The following is an 18,790-nucleotide window of genomic DNA, read 5'->3' on the forward strand; positions in this document are numbered from 1 at the left end:
GCAATACACTGCCAACGGTGCAAAAATTACTCACCCCCCCCCTCCCCCGCAGTCACCCCCCCCCCCCCCCCCCTGCAGTCACCCCCCCCTCCCCCGCAGTCACTACAGTGGACCTGCATCAGTGGAAAGCCACCTGACAAGCCAACCACCGAAGGTATCACCGACCTGGAGCATAATGGGGAAGAGGGAAAGAATGAAAAAGCACCTCCCCGTCTCCAACACTGGCAGCGTCTTCCAGCGACTCCCAGGCCATGGAGGCAAGAGGGGCTGCAACTGGCAAAAAGATAATCCGCGGTGACATGGTATCCATCATACAATTCCCCCCCAACAAACAATAGCCCAAACACAGTGTGAAAGGAAACCAAGGAACACCATAACAGGAGCAGCAGATGGCCACTGAACATAAACAGTCACAGGTAGTCCATGAACGTGTCCTGGCGCAACCTCCGGGCTGCACAGTCGAGCCGGGCCACTGTCCGTCTCCTGCAGTATCAGTGACTGATCTTTCATCACTATCCTTTCCGAGGGAGCCACAGGAAGCATTAACAGGTAACCCACCAGTCCAGTACAAAATACACGGTCAACACACAAAACAGGCCGTTAAAAACACCCACAGACTGCTCGAGCAAGCCCTCCTGCATCCTCAGCACGGTAGTAAGCCCACCAAGATCCTCCCCTTGCTGCATTCCAGGTAAAAGAGAATGAAAGGCAACTACATAGAACAATACAGCACAGAACAGGCCCTTCGGCCCTCGATGTTGTGCCGAGCAATGATCACCCTACTTAAACCCACGTAACCCGTATCCCAACAATCCCCCCATTAACCTTACACTACGGGCAATTTATCACGGCCAATCCACCTAACCCGCACATCTTTGGACTGTGGGAGGAAACCGGAGCACCCGGAGGAAACCCACGCACACACAGGGAGGACGTGCAGACTCCACACAGACAGTGACCCAGCCGGGAATCGAACCTGGGACCCTGGAGCTGTGAAGCATTGATGCTAACCACCATGCTACCGTGAGGCCCCTTCTTCCTTTCTTCCCTTCACCCAGAAAGCAGGAAGTAAGCTCAGGGGGAAGAGACAGCAGACTAGCAGAAAAGGCAGAACAAGCAGCAAACAAACTTTCAGCCACATCCTCCAGGTCTTCGCAAGTCACCAACAAAAGCAAAAAGCAAACAAACTGTCAGCTAGAATAGCCTCCAGGCATTTGCAAGTCACCAACAGGAGCAAGTAGCAAACACAACCTCCAGCTGGGAAGTGCTCTTAACGAATGAGGCCAATTCCGCATTAGCAATAGCCTTCAGCTGTGAAGTGCTTTCACAACTAGCAAGGCTAATTCATCATTAGCAATACCTTCAGCTGTGAAGTGCTTTCACAACTAGCAAGGCTAATTCATCATTTGCAATAGCCTTCAGCTGTGCAGCTAGAGGCTGTTCACAGTCAAAGGGAGTGAAATGGAATTTCAATATTGAAGGCATAGCAACGCTTTGTCCTGGAAGTGTTTGATTGTTCAGACAGGCTGCAGCTTTCCCCTGTTATGACTATCCACAATATTTAAACTTAGCTTGAAGGCCTCACAGACGCAAAGCCCAAAAGCTCACATTGCGGGAAAAGTTATGTGCCCATGCAGCACCACTTATGGCCAGGCGAATCACAAGTGCTTCCTCGCAGTGCACCAAACTATTTTCTTCCCTACCATTGGGTACTTCTCCCCAGGCTTAGATTGTCCACACCCATTCCCCCTGCCCCTTTAATGTTGCAGCAGGTTCCTTACCTCCTATTGGGCTGCAACTTGCTCTGTGGAGCTCTTCACTCAATAGGGGATAAATCTAGCCGATTTCTGAGAGGGAGTCCTATGGAAAAAAATAAGCCGCATGGTCAGGATTTAAAACTCTACAGCATATGCAGGAAACCGTACTTCCAAGGTTCCTGACCGAAACTCCTCACAACCTATCTATCAGGAATTTACTGTCATAATTGAATAACTTGGGCTTGTCTTAGAGTATAAGCAGTCCTTTTAAAATAAAAACTGAACCTAAACAAGGAATAGGATAAGAAAATTGGAAAAAGGAAAGAGAATAAAATGCATTCATTTGGCAGTGGGTGAAAATCATATAGATGAAAGCACACTCCATATTTTAAAGTCACATTATTCCTTGGGTTCAAACTGTACTCCTGCATTTGATTGTATAATATAGTCAAATATGCTTTGTCAGAGATAGGGTAACTTTTTCTCTTTGATGGATGTGCAGTAATCTTGAGCAAAGGAAATGAATGGACTGACAAATGGATGGGCTCTATAGCAGGCGAGGGATCAACTCTGCCATGATACGACCTGGGTGAATGCAAAAATTTACTCGATTGAATTTTTGGATGAGAAATTATTCCTAATCCCAACGCAAAGTTTTAATCAATACAGGAGCAAATTGGAGGCTAAAACACTACATTCAGCATGCCTGATTCATGGCATTCGCAATTTTAAGCCATTGGTTAATATGCAAAATCCAAAGGCCTATTTGCCTGTCTGGCTTGTCATGTTAAATATTACAAGGAGTTCTTTGGTGTCCTGCTCAAAATTCATCCTGACATCAACATCATTACAGATTAATCTTATTGCTAATTGTGGAATTTTACTCTCTGAGCTGGACGCCATTTGTTTCTCCTTAACAACAACCACAGCACTTTAATGAATTTATTGCATGTGTACCACTCAAACAGATGTATGAGGGACATGACAATGTAATGAGATACTGACCAGATAATCGATTTTGATCATAGAATTTCATAGAATTTACAGTGCATAAGGAGGCCATTCGGCCCATCAGGTCTGCACCGGCTCCTGGAAAGAGCACTCTACCCAAGGTTAACACCTCCACCTTATCCCCTTAACCCAGTAACCCCACCCAACACTAAGGGCAATTTTGGACTCTAAGGGCAATTTATCATGTCCAATCCACCTGTTGTACAAATGCAAGACTTTCTTTATTTGTAATTTTTCTATTTATACAAATAGTGACTATTTTCTTCACATGGCAGTGACCACAAATATATCGTGCATTCACATTGCTCACGTAACTGTATATTTTTCCTGGATTCTAGCACAGCAGTCTGACAGTAAACCATTGAATTCCCTGCACTTTATTTAGATCTTTCTGTACTCATCTGACTGTACAATCTTGACTGCGGTTAAAAATAAGATAAAATAATACTTGCGACTTTATGGGCGGCACAGTAGCACAGTAGGTAGCACTGTTGCTTCACAGCGCCAGGATCCCAGGTTCGATTCTCGGCTTGGGTCACTGTCTGTGTGGAGTCTACTCGTTCTCGCTGTGTCTGCTTAGGTTTCCTCCGGGTGTTCTGATTTCCTCCCACAAATCCCGAAAGACGTGCTGTTCTGTAAATTGGCTATTCTGCATTCTCCCTCTGCGTACCCGAACAGGCACTGGAATGTGGCGACTATGAACTTTTCCCAGTAGCTTCATTGCAGTGTTAATGTAAGCTTAGTTGTGACAATAAAGATTATTATTATTATTCAGATTGAAAGATTTCACACATTTTACGCAATGAAGTAGTTTTGAAATAACTGATAATTGTGTTGCGCAGAAACATGACAGTCACTCTGTGCCAGTAATGTTTCACAAAATGTAATCAGAAGAATGATCAGTTGATTTATTTTTGGCGGTATTGACCAAGGGAATGTTCGCTAGGACAACAGTCCTCCGTTTTTCTTAAAATACAGCCGTGGGATTTTACCATCCATTTGATAGATGGGCAGAATCTCCAACATCTCATCCAAGGGATGGCACATATAGCACTACCTCAGTGTTGTACTGCACTGGAGATTCCAACTAATGTAAGCTCTTTTTTGAACCAGAAGCAAGAAGGCTATCAGCTGTGTCACACTAAAACAAAGTCACCATTTTGTTTCACTATTCCATTCTTTTTTTCAAAATAACTAAATTATTAGCTTGATGGAAATCATACTCTTGAGTCAGTATGCACCATTATACATCACTGTAAGTGTAATTTTCTGCTTGTATTTTTAAAGGTGGATTTGGGGAACACAGAGTTTCTAAGAGGAAAGGAACAATTTATCAACTTATAGATCGTTTACTAAGATTGGGAGCAGGTATTCATCAAAATAACTTAACTTTGTTGTCAGTAATAAATGTTTTCACCATTTTAAATATTCTTTTCCAATCATGAAATAGTGCCAAATATATTTTAAATATTGTGCATATTTTTAAAACTGAGCAATGGAAAGGAGATTTCATGAGCCTTTTATTAATTTAAAATATATTTGTATAGAAATCCTCTGATTCCTCAGTGGGTGAATAGAGTAACACTGAGCTGTACAAATGAGGAAAATACTAATCTCAGTCTATGTAAAATGGACATTAATGCATTTCAGCGGTGATGGCAATAGGCTATACGGTAATGAACCTCCCTCCCAGTTGATATTTCTGCCAGTTCTGCACCGGCTCATATGTTGAGTGGCCACTTTGGTGCAGTGGCAGTGGACAGCTGCTGGCCATGGACCTGCACTGCAGCACAAGTTACTTTTTCCGGGGGAGAAATTACCACATGGGCAAAAGTAAAGGAGCATTCCTGTTTTACCACTGTCCAGAAGATTCTGTCTATCAGTTAAAAATCCCACTTATAGTATGACATTTAGACCTATTTGAGCCAGATACAACTACACTGAATAATGCATCCAATGATCATCGTTGAATTATTTGTGACCCCAGTTGAAAGCACGAATGTAGGTTTAAATGTACGTGTGTGTGTGCGTTTGCAAGTATATGTATTTGTACGTGTGAACTTGGACCAGTGAAAAATCTTGTGGTGCGATGGGTAATGCCCTCCCTCTGAGCCCGAGCTCTGGGTTCAAGTCCCAGGACTTGATTGCCAAGGAAAGTGCACTGATAACTTGGCCAAACAGGTTCAGTATGAACCTGAAAATCCTTTCAACACACACTGAAGGCAAGAGCTAAGAGTGGGAGGGATTCCTGGTCAGTAATGTGATGGAGAGGAAGTTGGAGCCTCGACTGTCATTAACCATAGCTTTGGAGTACAAAATGGATGTGCAAGTGCTTTTTGCCACAGCAACTCAGACTCCCTCAGCACACGCATGAAAAATGGCTACTTGGGTGAGATACAAATGAAACCAGATCCCCAACATGAAAGAAGCATTCACATTTATTATAGCACCTTTCAAATCCACAGGATCTCCCAAAGTGTCTTGCAACCAATTAGGTTATTTTGAAGTCTACTACAGAGAGGAAGGCAGGCAGGGGGTTTGGGTCTTCCGAACCTGATGTATTATTACTGGGCGGCGAATGTGGAGAAGGTACGGAGCTGGGTCAGAGGGGTTGACTCCTGATGGGTCAGAATGGAGGAGAGTTTGGTTAGGGGGTCGGGATTGAAGGCGCTAGCGACAGCGCCGCTCCTGACGGCTCCGAGGAGATACTCTGAGTCCGGGAGTAATAGCTTCGTTGAGAATTTGGAGGCCGTTTTGACTGCACTTCGGGTTGGGGGCAGGATCAAAGGAAATACCAATTCAGGGGAACTATATATTTGAGCCAGGGAAGTGGGATGGAAATTTTCAGAGATGGGAGGAGAAAGGAATTAGGGCACCAAAAGATTTGTTTCTTGGGGGTCGCTTTGCAGGATTGAAGGAGCTGGGAGCGAAGTATGTGCTGGAGCAGGGAGAAATATTTAGATACATGCAGGTTCAAGACTTTGCCAGAAAGGAGATACAGAGCTTCCCAGTAGAGCCGGCTTCCACATTGCTGAAGAAGGTGCTGACGACAGGGGGACTGGGGAAGGGGGTATTATCGGCGGTTTACGGGGCTATTTCAGAGGAGGCGAAGGCGCCGCTAGAAGGGATCAAGGAAGAGTTGGGAGAGGGTATGGAGGTGGGGTTCTGGTGTAAGGTGCTCCAGAGGGTGAAAGCCTCCACCTCATGTGCAACGTTGGGGCTGATACAGCTGAAGGTGGTGTATAGAGCGCACCTTACAAGGGCAAGGATGAGCCTGCTCTTTGAGAGGGTAGAAGATGTGTGTGAACGTTGTGTGTGTGTGTGTGTGTGTTGGGGGGGCGGGGGGGGGGGGGGGGGGGGGGGCGCGGGGGGGGGGGCACAAACCATGTTCATATGTTTTGGTCATGTCCAAAGCTGGAGTATTACTGGAAGGAAGTTTTTCGGGTAATCTCTAAAGTGGTGCACAGGAAACTGGACTCAGGCCATCGGGAGGCCATATTCGGGGTGTCGGAACCAGCCGGGGTTGAAAACGGGCGCGGAGGCAGATATTGTAGCCTTCGCCTCGTTGATTGCCCAAAGGCGGATCCTGTTAGGGTGGAGATCAACCTCTCCACCCTGTGCCTGGCGTGGTGGGGGGACCTGTTGGAATTCATGACTCTTGAGAAGGTCAAATTTGAACTGAGGAAGGATAGAGGAGTTCTACAATTCATGGGTGTTACTCATTATGCACTTTCAAGAATTGGATCACATCGAACATTGGGGTTGGGGGTGGGTGGGTGGGAGGGTTGGGGAGAGGGGGACTGTATGTGTTAGTGGCGACTATGGGTGATTCCTGATTCCTTCTTGTCATTTGTTTATGTTAACATGCGGGCTAATATCTCGGGTTTGATGGGAGGATGGGATTGTTGTTATTGATATGGGGATTGACATTACATTTGTTACTGATTATTGTTTATTGTTGGGTGTAAATTTGGGAGAAAATGTGAAAAAGGGAAGAATAAAAATATTTTTAAAAAAAAAGTTATTTTGAAGCACGGTGAGTCTTCAGACAGAAAAACAAAAATCTGGTGGAGCAGGCATTTCTTTGGAAGAATCATTTAAACAGTTGTAATTATTGTATTAGGTACTTGAAGATATTCCATTTAAGAAAAGATGATTAATGTGAATCAATTATATAGTCATACTCAAAATATTCATGAGTAATGTCAAAAATGAATATTGCAGATAGTGATCAAAATACAACAGACGGAGAAAAGAACGATTCAGAAGCCTTAAGTCGGATTGAGAAGAATAGAGTTCCGAGAGCTGCGACCTCAAGAGCTGAGAGAATATGGCCAGGGGGTGTCATCCCATATGTCATTGGAGGCAATTTTACTGGTGAGTGTTGCTATTGTTTCCTTGAAATTGACTTGAAAATAAAAAAAAAATACTTTGTGACTTTGGCGGATTTACACTTTGTGGTGCCCTGCACTCGCCTTCATTTCTGTGCCACCCCCTCCATGATGTCTTGAGCCTCCTGACCTTGCCCACCCTCACCCCACAGAGCGTAATCCGCAAACCACAAAAATACACTAATTGATCACTACTTTACTGCTTTTTAACTTGTCAAAACACGCTTACCTCTTGTCAGATTGATGGTTAAAGTGGCCAATATTGTGATGTGAGTTTTGAGGCGAGCAAAGATGAAACTTGCTGATGAGCAACGAGATGGAAATAACAGACGATGACACCACTGCAGTGCAGGACAGAATGAGCCAGTGCAGTGCAGGAGAAAATGCTCTAATCAACAAGATGCATTCGCTGCCATTCAGTTTCAAAACATTATCCTCTCACAAAATCAAAGAGGTTATTGCTGTAAATTCACAGTGGCCAATGAGCCCAAGTACAATATCAGTGGCTCTATCTGCAGGATTCCGTACTTTGACCTAGAAGAGACTTTCTGAAGGCCAGTCATGAGAGTGATGGTGGTTAGAACTACCAGCATGTGACCAGCTGCAGCCCTTATATCAGACCAGCAATGCGCAATTCTTGCTTCATTCCTGGTTGACATGGCAACTTAGATCTATTTTTTCTATACTTTTCCTTCACAAAATCATCAATTATATCATGGTAGGTAAAATCCTCTAAAGATGTACTTCCAATCATCAATATTGCTCAACTTATCATATGTTTCTGCCTCAAAGACTATCGTCTGGTGGCCTTGACCTCGATCATAATGAAGTGTTTGAGAGGTTGGTCATGAGGCACATCAACTCCATACTGCCAGAATGCCTAGATACACTGTAATTCATAGCCGCCACAACCGGTCCACAGCAGATGCCATCTCCCTGGCCCTATACTCATCCTTGGAGCATCCCGATACCAAGGACTCCTACCTCAGACTCCTATTTATTGACTACAGCTCCGCCTTCAACATCATAATCCCAGCCAAACTCATATCAAAGCTCCAAAAACTAGGACTTGATTCCTCACTCTGCAACTGGATCCTCGACTTTCTGACACCTCGACCACAATCAGTAAGGATAAACAACAACACCTCCTCCACAATAGTCCTGAATACCAGGGCTCCACAAGGCTGCGTACTTAGCCCCCTACTATACTCCCTATACACATGCATGGCAAAATTTGGCTCCAACTCCATCTTCAAGTTTGCTGATGACACGACCGGAGTGAGTCGGATCTTGAACAACGATGAGTCAGAAAACAGGAGGGAGATAGAGACCCTAGTGGAGTGGTGTAACAACAACAATCTCTCCCTCAATGTCAACAAAACTAAAGAGCTGGCCATTGACTTCAGGAAGCAAAGTATCGTACACTCCCTGTCTGCACCAATGGGGCCGAGGTGGAGATGATTGACAGATTCCTAGGTGTGCACATCACCAACAATCTGTCCTGGTCCACCCACGTCGATGCTATGACCAAGAAAGCACAATAGCGTCTATACTTCTCAGGAAACCAAGGAAATTTGGCATGTCCACATTACCTCTTACCAACTTTTTCAGATGCACCATAGAAAGTACTCTTTCTGGCTGCATCACACCCTGTTATGGCAACTGCTCAGCCCAAAACCGTAAGAAACTACAGAGAGTTGTAAAAACCACCCGGTCCATCAAATGAACTTGCCTCCCATCCATTGACTCTGTCTAAACCTCCCGCTGCCTTGCGAAAGCGGGCAGCATAATTAAAAACCCCTTCCACCTGGCTTATTCACTCATCCAACTTCTTCCATCAGGCAGGAGATACAAAAGTCTGAGAACACACACTAACAGATGCAAAAACAGCTTCTTCCCCGCCGTTACCCATTTCCTAAACGACCCTCTTCTATGATTCTGGACTGATCTGATCTCGTCACACATCTTCTCTACTGAGTAGTACTACAATCCTGTACGCTGCCTGTGTCTATGTATTTACATTGTATGTTTTATATTTGCCCCATGTACTTTCTTTTCATGTATGGAATGATCTGTCTGAACTGTACCCAGAAAAATACTTTTCACTGTACCTCGGTACTCGCGACAATAAACAAATCCAATCCAATCCGATATCCATCGACAAATATTTGTTTCTCTTTACTAGGGTCAGGGAACATTTGCAAACGTAACGCAATGTCTTCAGGATCGGTTTCTTCCCCCACTTCAACAGAAGAATCAGCAATATCTTGTAGTTCCATTGTAATTTCAGAGTCCACTTCCACTTCTTATTCAACTTTTTCAGATGATGTGGCATGGAAATTGGCAAGTCTAAGTAATCAGATAATTCACGCATACTTTGGTGGATGAGGATGAATGTGCAGTTTGTGCACTGTTCAATACGTTGAACTTTTAAAAAGTAAAATAGCAACTATTTTGCCTAGCTTTGTCCTCTTAGCATGCCTTCTTTGCTTTCGACAGCCAGTTTGTCACTTCATATTATTAAAGAAACTGATCTTGAATTTTCTGAAAGAGCAGGCTTTTGCAGTCAATCCCAAATTAATTCAAGCTCTGCAAATACTGAATTAAACTTTTAACTATGAAACTGTGACTCTTAATTTCAAACAATACTCACTCTACTCTTCTCCTGCCCATTCCACCCTCACAAACTCTCCCTCCAAAATGCAACCTGGCCCTCACACACTCTCCCTCCCTGCAAGTCTGCAGCCCTGGCTAACAGCCCCTCACACACTATCTTTCTCTGGTCCCTTCAGACTCTCACACTCTTCCTCCATCCCCTCACAGTCCCCTTCCCCCTCACACTCTCCCATTCTCTTCAAGGCAGCCACCTGCCTCACTCGTCATCTCCTCATGCTGGTAAGACTTGATTTGATGCCTCGCTGTTGCTGGCTGGCCTGCCCTCCTCAGCCCTGGTTATGTCCCCCCTTGCCTGCTCTCTATGCTGCTCGTCAGCCGCTGATCGACTGGCTCGCTTTGGTTTGTGGCTTTTGTCCAGAGTCTCATGCATTGTCTCGCTGTTGCTGGCTGGCCAGCCCTGAGCCCGGGGTCGAGAAACCTGCTGACTGCGCCTTTTTTCGCAACAGTACAACACAGGGGATGGGATTCTCCATCTCGCCAGCCGGCCAATGGGGTTTCCCATTGTGGGCAGCCCCACGCCGTCGGGAAATCCCAGGGGTGTGTGCACTGCCAGCGCAATGGAGAATCTCGACAGCGGAGAATCCAGCCAGCATCTTCTGCCTCTGCCTTTCTCCCTCCTCGCCTAGTTAGCTCTTGTTTCTCTCGAGAGCCTCAATCTTCAGACCAATCTGTTTTCCCGCTCTAAGCGGACTTGACCAATCAGAGTCTAATGCCACTCTGCATTGCCTGCTGATAGGCCCAATAAGTACAAATGTCAGCAAATGCAGAGTTATCAGACTCTAATTGCTTCCCACAGACACCAGCTGGCGCAGTCCCAACCCATTAGTCGGGGCCCTGTGCCTAAGGCACGGTGTGTTTCATTGTCAATTCGCCTCGGCTTTATACTCCTCCCTTCAAATGTTGCTTTAACTGCTACTAACCACCTTACATTTTTTTTGATGGCTAGGATCATCAACATTAGGTAAGTGCTACTTTTAATTTTGTGTTGAGGATGGTATCTCGCTATTACAGGCTCTACAAACTGCCTATATTGTAAAAGAAGAAACTCAATTGTATCCAACTCAGAAAATTTGTGTATTATCCATTGTTTTACAATGGAACCATACAATTTTAATATCTTAATTTTTTATTAAATCAATGTAATTGTATTCTGGAATGGCGTTAATCAAACTTCACCATCAAAAATATTAGTTCATAAGCAAGATACAAGTAAAGCCTTTCTGTGGTGTTGTGGTGCCTTCAAGCAGTAGGACCCAGGTGAGTCATCGCCCTCGCACACTGTGGTTTCAGTCTTTCCAGAAGGAGACCAGATGGTTTCTCTCAAAATAGAGAAAAATCAGACATTTGTCATTGCGGGCTGCACTTTGTGCTCCTACCAACTGGATTGAGATTGTTGGGGGCCTGGAAGCAGGTTATTTCCTGTTTGTTCCAATTAAACAACATGCAAGGGGAAAGAAAATAAATTTGAAAAGAAGCAGGAGGATTGGTCAGTGACTCGAGGGGTGGTTCACTGCGTGGTGTAGCATTGAGGTATACGGAAAAGGAACAATCCCGCTGTCAGTGCTGAGTTCTTTTTCAGGATAGGCCAAATGGAAAGCTGACTTCAACATCATTATGATGAGAAAGAGAAAAATATCAACTGTTGCATGTTCCCGAATCATGTTCAATGTGGTCCTTGCTACTTAGCACACGTGCAGGTTGGATGAAGGCATGACTGGGCATGCCTTTCATGGTAAAATGACCCAATAGCTCTCATGTAAAGAATAATCACGTGGATGAGATACTGAGCTAGGAAGAGAAACAGCGACCAATTCCTGCACTTATTGTTATCTAATGATCTCCTCCTGGAAATTACACGTGCGGATACAAAGATGGGAACTGAATGAGAGTTGAAAGTGAGCCTTGTCACAAGTGAATAGCTGATTGATTTCAATCATTCTTTTAAAAAATATTTTTATTCTCTATTTTCACGTTTTCTTCAGAAGTTACCCCCCCACCAAAAAACAGTAAACGGTAACGAATACAATGTCAATCCCCTCATCTACAACAATAATCCCATCCCCCCACCACCCCCAAACAACGGCCCACCCGACAATATAAGCATCAAAACCTCCCAAGGTGGAAAAAAAGGAAAAAAGAAAAAGGAATCAGGAATCGCTATGGTCACCATTGACATATACAGTCCACCCCCAACCCCCCCCCCCCCCCCCCCCCCCCAATGCCATCCAATCCCCGAAAGAGTATCGTGAATGACACCCATGAATTGTGGACACCCCATCCCAGACTCCTCCCTTCCACTTCCTCTTGTAAACTCCTCCTCCCAACCTCGATTCCTTCCCCCAACTTTTCACCCTGGCTAAACTCACTGAAACTTGTTCTACCAGGCTCCGATGGCCGCAGCCCCTCCCCCCACCTCACTCCCATTCACTGGCTGGCTTAAACCGGCCAGGGTGGAGGCCCTCACCCGGGTCTCGTTCCCCCTTGCTCGGTCTCAGGAAAACCAAGAAATCCCCTTTAGCCCACAGCCCCCACATACACACCCAAGCCCCAAAGAAGTATCATTGCAAATGAAAGTCCCATCTCTTCCCTTGTTCAAATATATACAGAGTTGCCTCATTTAGTATATACACCAGCACGCAGCGAAAAAATAAAGTTAAATGAGGCTACATCGGTACATGACCATTTCTCAATTCTGCCACAGTCCTACTGCCTTTGCAAACACCTCCGCCGTCCCAAACTAAAAGTCCTTAGATTTGTAGGTCACCCTCAACTTATCTGGATATACTATGCCGCACTGCACCTTGCTGATGTACAGTGCCTTCTTCACCTGGCTGAAGGCAGCCTGCCTCCTCGCCAGCTTCACTGTAAAGCCCTAGTATATGTGTATACCAGCTCCAGTCCACTGCATCACCCGCTTCTGTTTTGCCCAGCACAGGACTTTCTCCTTCATGCTATACCTACGGAAAGAGTTACTACTCTTGGCGACTTACTCACCTTTGGTATAGGCCTTCCCGACCGATGAGCCCGAACCAGTTAATATCAGGAGGGATTGTCCCCCTCCCCCAATAGCTTCGCCAACATCATGGCAAAATACTCTGTTGACCTCTAGCCTTCCACCCCTTTGGGCAGACCCACAATCCTCAGATTCTGTCGCCTTGATCTGTTTTCCAGCTCTTCCATTTTGGCTTGCAGACCCTTGTTGGTCTCTATCACCCTCCGCAACTCCTTCCCCATCGCGGTGAGTTGATCACTGTGCTGCGATAATGCCTCTTCCACTCCTTCAGTGTCTCACCTTGCTCTCACATCTCTGCCGCTGTGCTTGATTCTGCCGCCCTCACCGGGGCAATCGCCTCCTCCACCAGCACTTTCAATACCACCCCCATCTCCTTCTTCATTGCTTCCATGTGGTTTGTGAACTGTTTTTCAAGTTCCACAGCCATCACCTTGGTCATTTCTTCTGCTGTGAGTGATGCGGCCTCCCCTGGTGCTCCAGCCTCAGCTTTCCTTTCGTTCCTGCGCTGACTTTTTCAATCCCCGGCGGACTTCCGTTAACTCCCATTTTCACTGCCATTTTTCTCCCAAACTTGGACACTTCTCCTCCCTGTGCCTTCTTACAGCCCTTTCAGCCTCCGTTGCCCCCGGGACTGGGCGTTAAAACTCCGAAATTTCAATTCCCGAGCGGGAGCCCACCAGTGTGAGGCTGCCTCCCGCCCGCCGTCACCGGAAGTCCGATTGATTTCAATCGTAATGAGGCTCAGACCTTGATCTTGCTGTTATTTATGATGCTAGTGGTGAGGTTTGCAAATAACTGAGATAAGGCGTGGGATTTTCCAACCTCCCCGCCGGGTCGGAGAATCGCCGGGGGTCGGCGTGAATCCCGCCCCCACCGGCCGCCGAATACTCCAGCCCTCCAAAAGTCAGCAAGGCTTGAGCCACGCCGCCCGCCCTGGAGAATGGCGGGGACCGTCACGACTCAATGGGCCCTGGGGTTGCCCGAAGTCTCCGGCCCGTGATGTGCCGAAGTCCCGCTGGTTTTTTGCCGGTCCAGCTGGTGTGGATCAGACTAGGTTCTTTATCGGCGGGACCTGGTGGCGTGGGCGGGCTCCGGGGTCCTGGGGAGGTGCGGGGCTATCTGGCCCTGGGGGGGGGGTGCCCCCATGGTGGCCTGGCCCGCGATCGGGGACCACCGATCGACGGGTGGGCCTGTGCCGTGAGGGCATTCTTTTACTACGCGTCGGCCGTGTCAGCCTCCGCGATGGCCGACGCGTAGGTGAATCCCGCCCGGGGATGCAGTCAGCAGCCGCTGATGCACAGGCACATGTGCGGACACTCACCGGCCGGTGGAGTCCCTTCGGCCCCGGCTGGTGTGGCGCCAAAGGCCTTCCACACCGGCCGGTGGGGCGCAAACCACTCTGGCACTGGCCTAGCCGCTGAAGGTGCGGAGAATTCTGCACCTTTGGGGCGGGCCGACGCCGGAGTGGTTCACGCCACTGCATCCCGCCGGGACCCCCCGCCCCGCCGGGTAGGGGAGAATCCCGCCCAAGAAGTAGGAGGAGGCAATGATGTTCTCGATAAAATGAAGAAATATACAAAAGCACCAAATAAAGACAAGATGACACTGAAGGATATGCTTAACTATTTTTATGTTGTATAATCAACACTAAACTAGACTCTTGGAATTAGGTCAAAGTAAATCTCATGAAAATATTGATAATATAATTACATTTGAGCATGTAATGCCAAAGTTATTTGCCAAAAAAGGTTTCCTGGTTTTGGGCTTTAGTTCTGTGGGCAGCAGCCCAGTGACTGCAGGGTCTTGGGGACCTACTGGCTGGAGAGAGGTTTTGTCCATTTCCCTGGGCTTGTTCGGGGTCAGTAATCCAATATATAATGAAAATATAAAAGATGGGCAGCGCAGAACATCAATGTGCAGATATGAATATTTGAACTTGTTTGCTGGAGTAGTGTCATAAAGTTGAAACTGATGCTGTAAGTGTCAATTTATAAATGTTCTAAGTGCCGTTCCTCATAACTCAAATGTTGTAAAGTTGAGAACTGCCTGTGTACTTTAGGGGCCTTAATCTTTTTCTGTGGAGGAAGGAATAACTTTTAGCAGTGGCAAATCTACTTGCTTACCATTTAGTGAAGGTATTTCTAGCGGTTAAAATATCAAGTTAAGACTTCTGGTGGCAGCTATGAAGGAGTAGGTCGCACATTTAGTGGCTCCCGCTCGGGTCGGACCTTTGGACCTTTTCCCTCGATTTTTTTTGTCGGACTTGATTCGGCAAATTGATGGTGGAGGCAATTGTGGAGTGGATTCCTACATCAGTGCATGGAGAGGCGGACCAGAAGTGCTCGCAAAGGAAGAAATAGGCGAACATAGAAGGCTTCGGCTGAAGCTGCAGCGGGAGAAAGCATGGCGGACGACCGGGGTCCTGGTTCGACGACACAGCGGTCGACGGTACAGCTGATGCAGTTCATTCAGGAGGGCTTCGCCAAGCAGAAACAGGAATGTTTGGGCCCGATTAAGGAATCGATTGCGCGACTGGAACTTAGATTGGATGCCCAAGACCGGGCGATCCAGAAAGTGGAGAAGGCGCTGGCTGAGCAGGAGGAACATCAAACAGCACTGGAGTTGGAGGTGGGGATACTGAGAGACCAGCAGAAAAGGCTCCTAGAGAAGGTGGAGGACCTAGAGAACAGGTTCCGCCAGCAGAACTTGACTATCGTTGGTCTCCTGGAGGGGTCCGAAGGAGCGGACGCAGGGGCGTACATAGCGGGCATGTTCGAGAAATTACTGGGGTATGGGACGTTCTCCCGACCCTTAGAGATGGACAGGACTCACAGAGCGTTTGCGAGGAAGCCGCGAGTGGGGGACCCCCCGAGGGCAATGGTGGTGAGATTCCACAGGTACTTGGACTAGGAGCGTATTTTACGGTGGGCCAGGCAGACATGGAGTTGTAAATGGGAGAATAGTATCCTGTGGATCTATCAGGATCTGAGTGCAGAGGTGGCCAGGAGAAGAGCGGGGTTCAACCTGATAAAGTCGACCCTTTCAAGAAAAAGGTTAAGTTTAGACTGCTGTATCCGGCCCGTCTTTGGGTCATGTATGAGGAGCAACATTTTTATTTTGAGTTGCCCAAGGAAGCGATGGACTTCGCTAGAAGGAAAAGACTGGTGGAGGACTGAGAAGTTTGAACTTCGCTGCAACGCTCATGTTAAAAAAAAAGTTTCTTGTTTTTCGGACGTTATCTGCAATGCCCTCTGTATTGATTTGGGGCTTGTTGCAGAGCTGAGTGAGTTAAAGTTTACATTTGCACTGATGGGGGATGTGTAATTCTTAGATGTTGGATCCTCTGTTTGATCTTTTCTTTGTTTTCTGCGTTTTATTTTCGGGCAATTGTGTTGGGATTGTTTTTCTTTTGCATATGTGTGTTCGAGCGGAGGGAGGGGGAGGAGCGAACAATAGATGGGAGAATATCTGGCGCCATGGGCGGGGGTCATCAAGCAGGCTGGGCGAGCTAGCTCACGGAAACATATTGGGGGTGAGCAGATGTTATTCTTGTTGAAGGGGTTTACATAGTGCTGTTACTTGGCGGGGGGGAGGGGGGAGAATGTTCTGCTGACAGGGGAGGGACTTTTTGCTGTGGGACAGAAAGGAGGTCGGGGGCGGAGGCTTCCTGGGGTGGGCTGGCGCGATCCGTGGGGCACGGGCTTGAAACTGGCCAGAAAGGTGATGGCTGATCGGCAAGGGGGGTGCTATAAGCCCCCCAACAGGCTGATCACAATAGAAACGTAGAGAGGGCTAAATGGGCGGTTTAAGTAGGGCATGCGTGTTTGCGCATTTGAGGGGATTGAAGGTGGACATGTTAAGGTGTACAGGAGACGTACCTTAGAGTAACTGATCAGATTAGATTAAGGAAGGGATGGGTCAGCAGGTTTTTCACTCGAGGCTGGACTCTTAGACTAGAGAGGTCGCGATCCTGATTAATAAGCGAGTGTTATTCAAGTGGGGAAGAATAGTTGCGGATGTGGGAGGCCGTTACATTATGGTCAAGTGGGAAGCGTGGAGGGGCTGCCGAAGGGGGGGGGGGGCTTTAACACAGTCAACGACCCTCGGCTAGACCAGTCAAGCTCAAGGACAAGCAGGGTGCCAGAAATGACAAAGGAGCTGAAGGGGTTTATGGCGCAAATAGAGGGGGGGGCAGCCGAGAGTGAAGGAGTTCTCCTTCTACTCACACGTGCATGAAGTGTACTCCCAGATTTACTTTTTTATTTTGAACAGGGCTCTACTGTCGGGGGGTAGTGGACACGGGGTGTTCGGCGATCACAATCTCGGATCATGCTCCGCATTGGGTTAACTTACAGGTTAGTAAGGAGTGTAGCCAGTGCCCACACCGGAGATTGGACATGGGACATTTAGCTGATGAAGAGGTGTGTGGGCGGCTGAGGAAATGTATTCAGAACTACCTGGAAGTTAACGACACGGGTGAAGTTTCGGTGGCGGTGGTCTGGGAGGCATTGAAGGCGGTGGTTAGAGGGGAGCTGATATCGATATGGGCCCACAGGGAGAAGGCAGACAGAGCAGAGACGGACCGACTGATAAATGCGATATTGCAGGTCGACAGGAGGTATGCGGAGACCTCAGAGGCAGGGCTTCTAAGGGAATGACGGAGGCTACAGGCGGGGTTTGGCTTGTTAACTACAGGGAAGGCGGTGGAGCAGCTGAGGGAGGCGAGGGGGGCGATTTATGAACATGGAGAGAAGACCAGCAGAATGCTTGCACAGCAGCTTAGAAAGAGGGAGGAAGCCAGGGAGATAGGGAAAGTAAAGGAAGGGGACAGGAACCTGGTCGGAGATTCAGCAGGGGTGAATAAGGCATTCAAGGGGTTTTACAGCAGGTTTTATGAGTCGGAACCCCCAGCTGGGCCGGAGGGGATGAGGCACTTTCTAGGGGGGGCTAAAGTTCCCGAAGGTGGACGGGAGGTTGGTAGAAGGGCTGGGGTCCTCGATCGGGTTGGAGAAAATAGCAGAGGGTCTGAAGGCCATGCAGTCGGGTAAAGCCCCGGGTACCCAGTGGAGTTCAATAAAAAGTTCTCTGGTATATTGGGTTCACTGTTGAATAGGACATTCAATGAGGCAAGGGAGCGTGGGGTGCTTCCCCCAACGATGTCACAGGCCACTATCTCATTGATCCTGAAGCGGGACAAGGACCTGGAGCTATGCCGGTCCCATAGGCCGATATCCCTACTAAATGTGGACGCCAAACTGTTGGCCAAAACTTGTCCTTTAGGATTGAAGACTGCGTTCTGGACGTGATTGAGGAGGACTAGATGGGATTTGTTAAGGGTAGGCAGGTGGCGGCCAACCTAAGAAGGTTTATAAATGTGATTAAGATGCCCCCAGAAGGTAGGGATGTGGAGGTAGTGGTCACAATGGACGCAGAGAAGGCATTGGATCGGGTGGAATGGGAATATCTGTGGGAGGTACTGGGGTGGTTTGAATTTGGGCGGGGCTTCATTGACTGGGTCAGGCTGCTGTATAAGGCTCCTGTTGCGAGCGTATGGATGAACAGGTCAACATCGGACTATTTCAGGCTGCATTGGGGGATGAGACAGCGATGCCCCCTCTCCCCACTGCTGTTCGCTTTGGCCATAGAGCCGCTAGCAATTGCGCTGAGAGCGTCAAGGGGCTTGAAGGGGCTGGTCCGGGGGGAGGGGGGGGGGGGGGGGGGGGGGGGGGGGGAGTGGAACAGAGTCTCGCTATATGCAGACGATCTGCTCGTATATGTTACGGACCCACTAGAAAGGATGGAAGAAATTATGAGGATTCTGGCGGAATTTGGCCGGTTTTCGGGTTATAAACTGAATATGGGAAAAGTGAGATGTCTGTGATCCAGGCAAGGGGACAGGAGAGGCGATTGGGGGAGTTGATGTTCAGGGTGGTAGGTGGACG

At 47.6% G+C, this 18,790-nt stretch overlaps 1 protein-coding gene across 3 annotated transcripts in view; it reads left to right on the top strand.

The window, feature by feature from the left end:
• LOC119963269 (tolloid-like protein 1) overlaps window positions 1-18,790 on the top strand; it is a 484,046-nt gene that overhangs the window by 181,480 nt on the left and 283,776 nt on the right. For all 3 annotated transcript variants that reach the window (XM_038792118.1, XM_038792119.1, XM_038792120.1), the window contains 2 exons: window positions 4,056-4,136; window positions 6,993-7,145. In XM_038792118.1, coding sequence (XP_038648046.1) covers window positions 4,056-4,136; window positions 6,993-7,145 — 234 coding nt within the window. The remainder of the gene's footprint in view (window positions 1-4,055; window positions 4,137-6,992; window positions 7,146-18,790) is intronic.

This window comes from Scyliorhinus canicula, chromosome 3, assembly GCF_902713615.1.
Source record: "Scyliorhinus canicula chromosome 3, sScyCan1.1, whole genome shotgun sequence".
Classification (NCBI taxonomy): domain Eukaryota; kingdom Metazoa; phylum Chordata; class Chondrichthyes; order Carcharhiniformes; family Scyliorhinidae; genus Scyliorhinus; species Scyliorhinus canicula.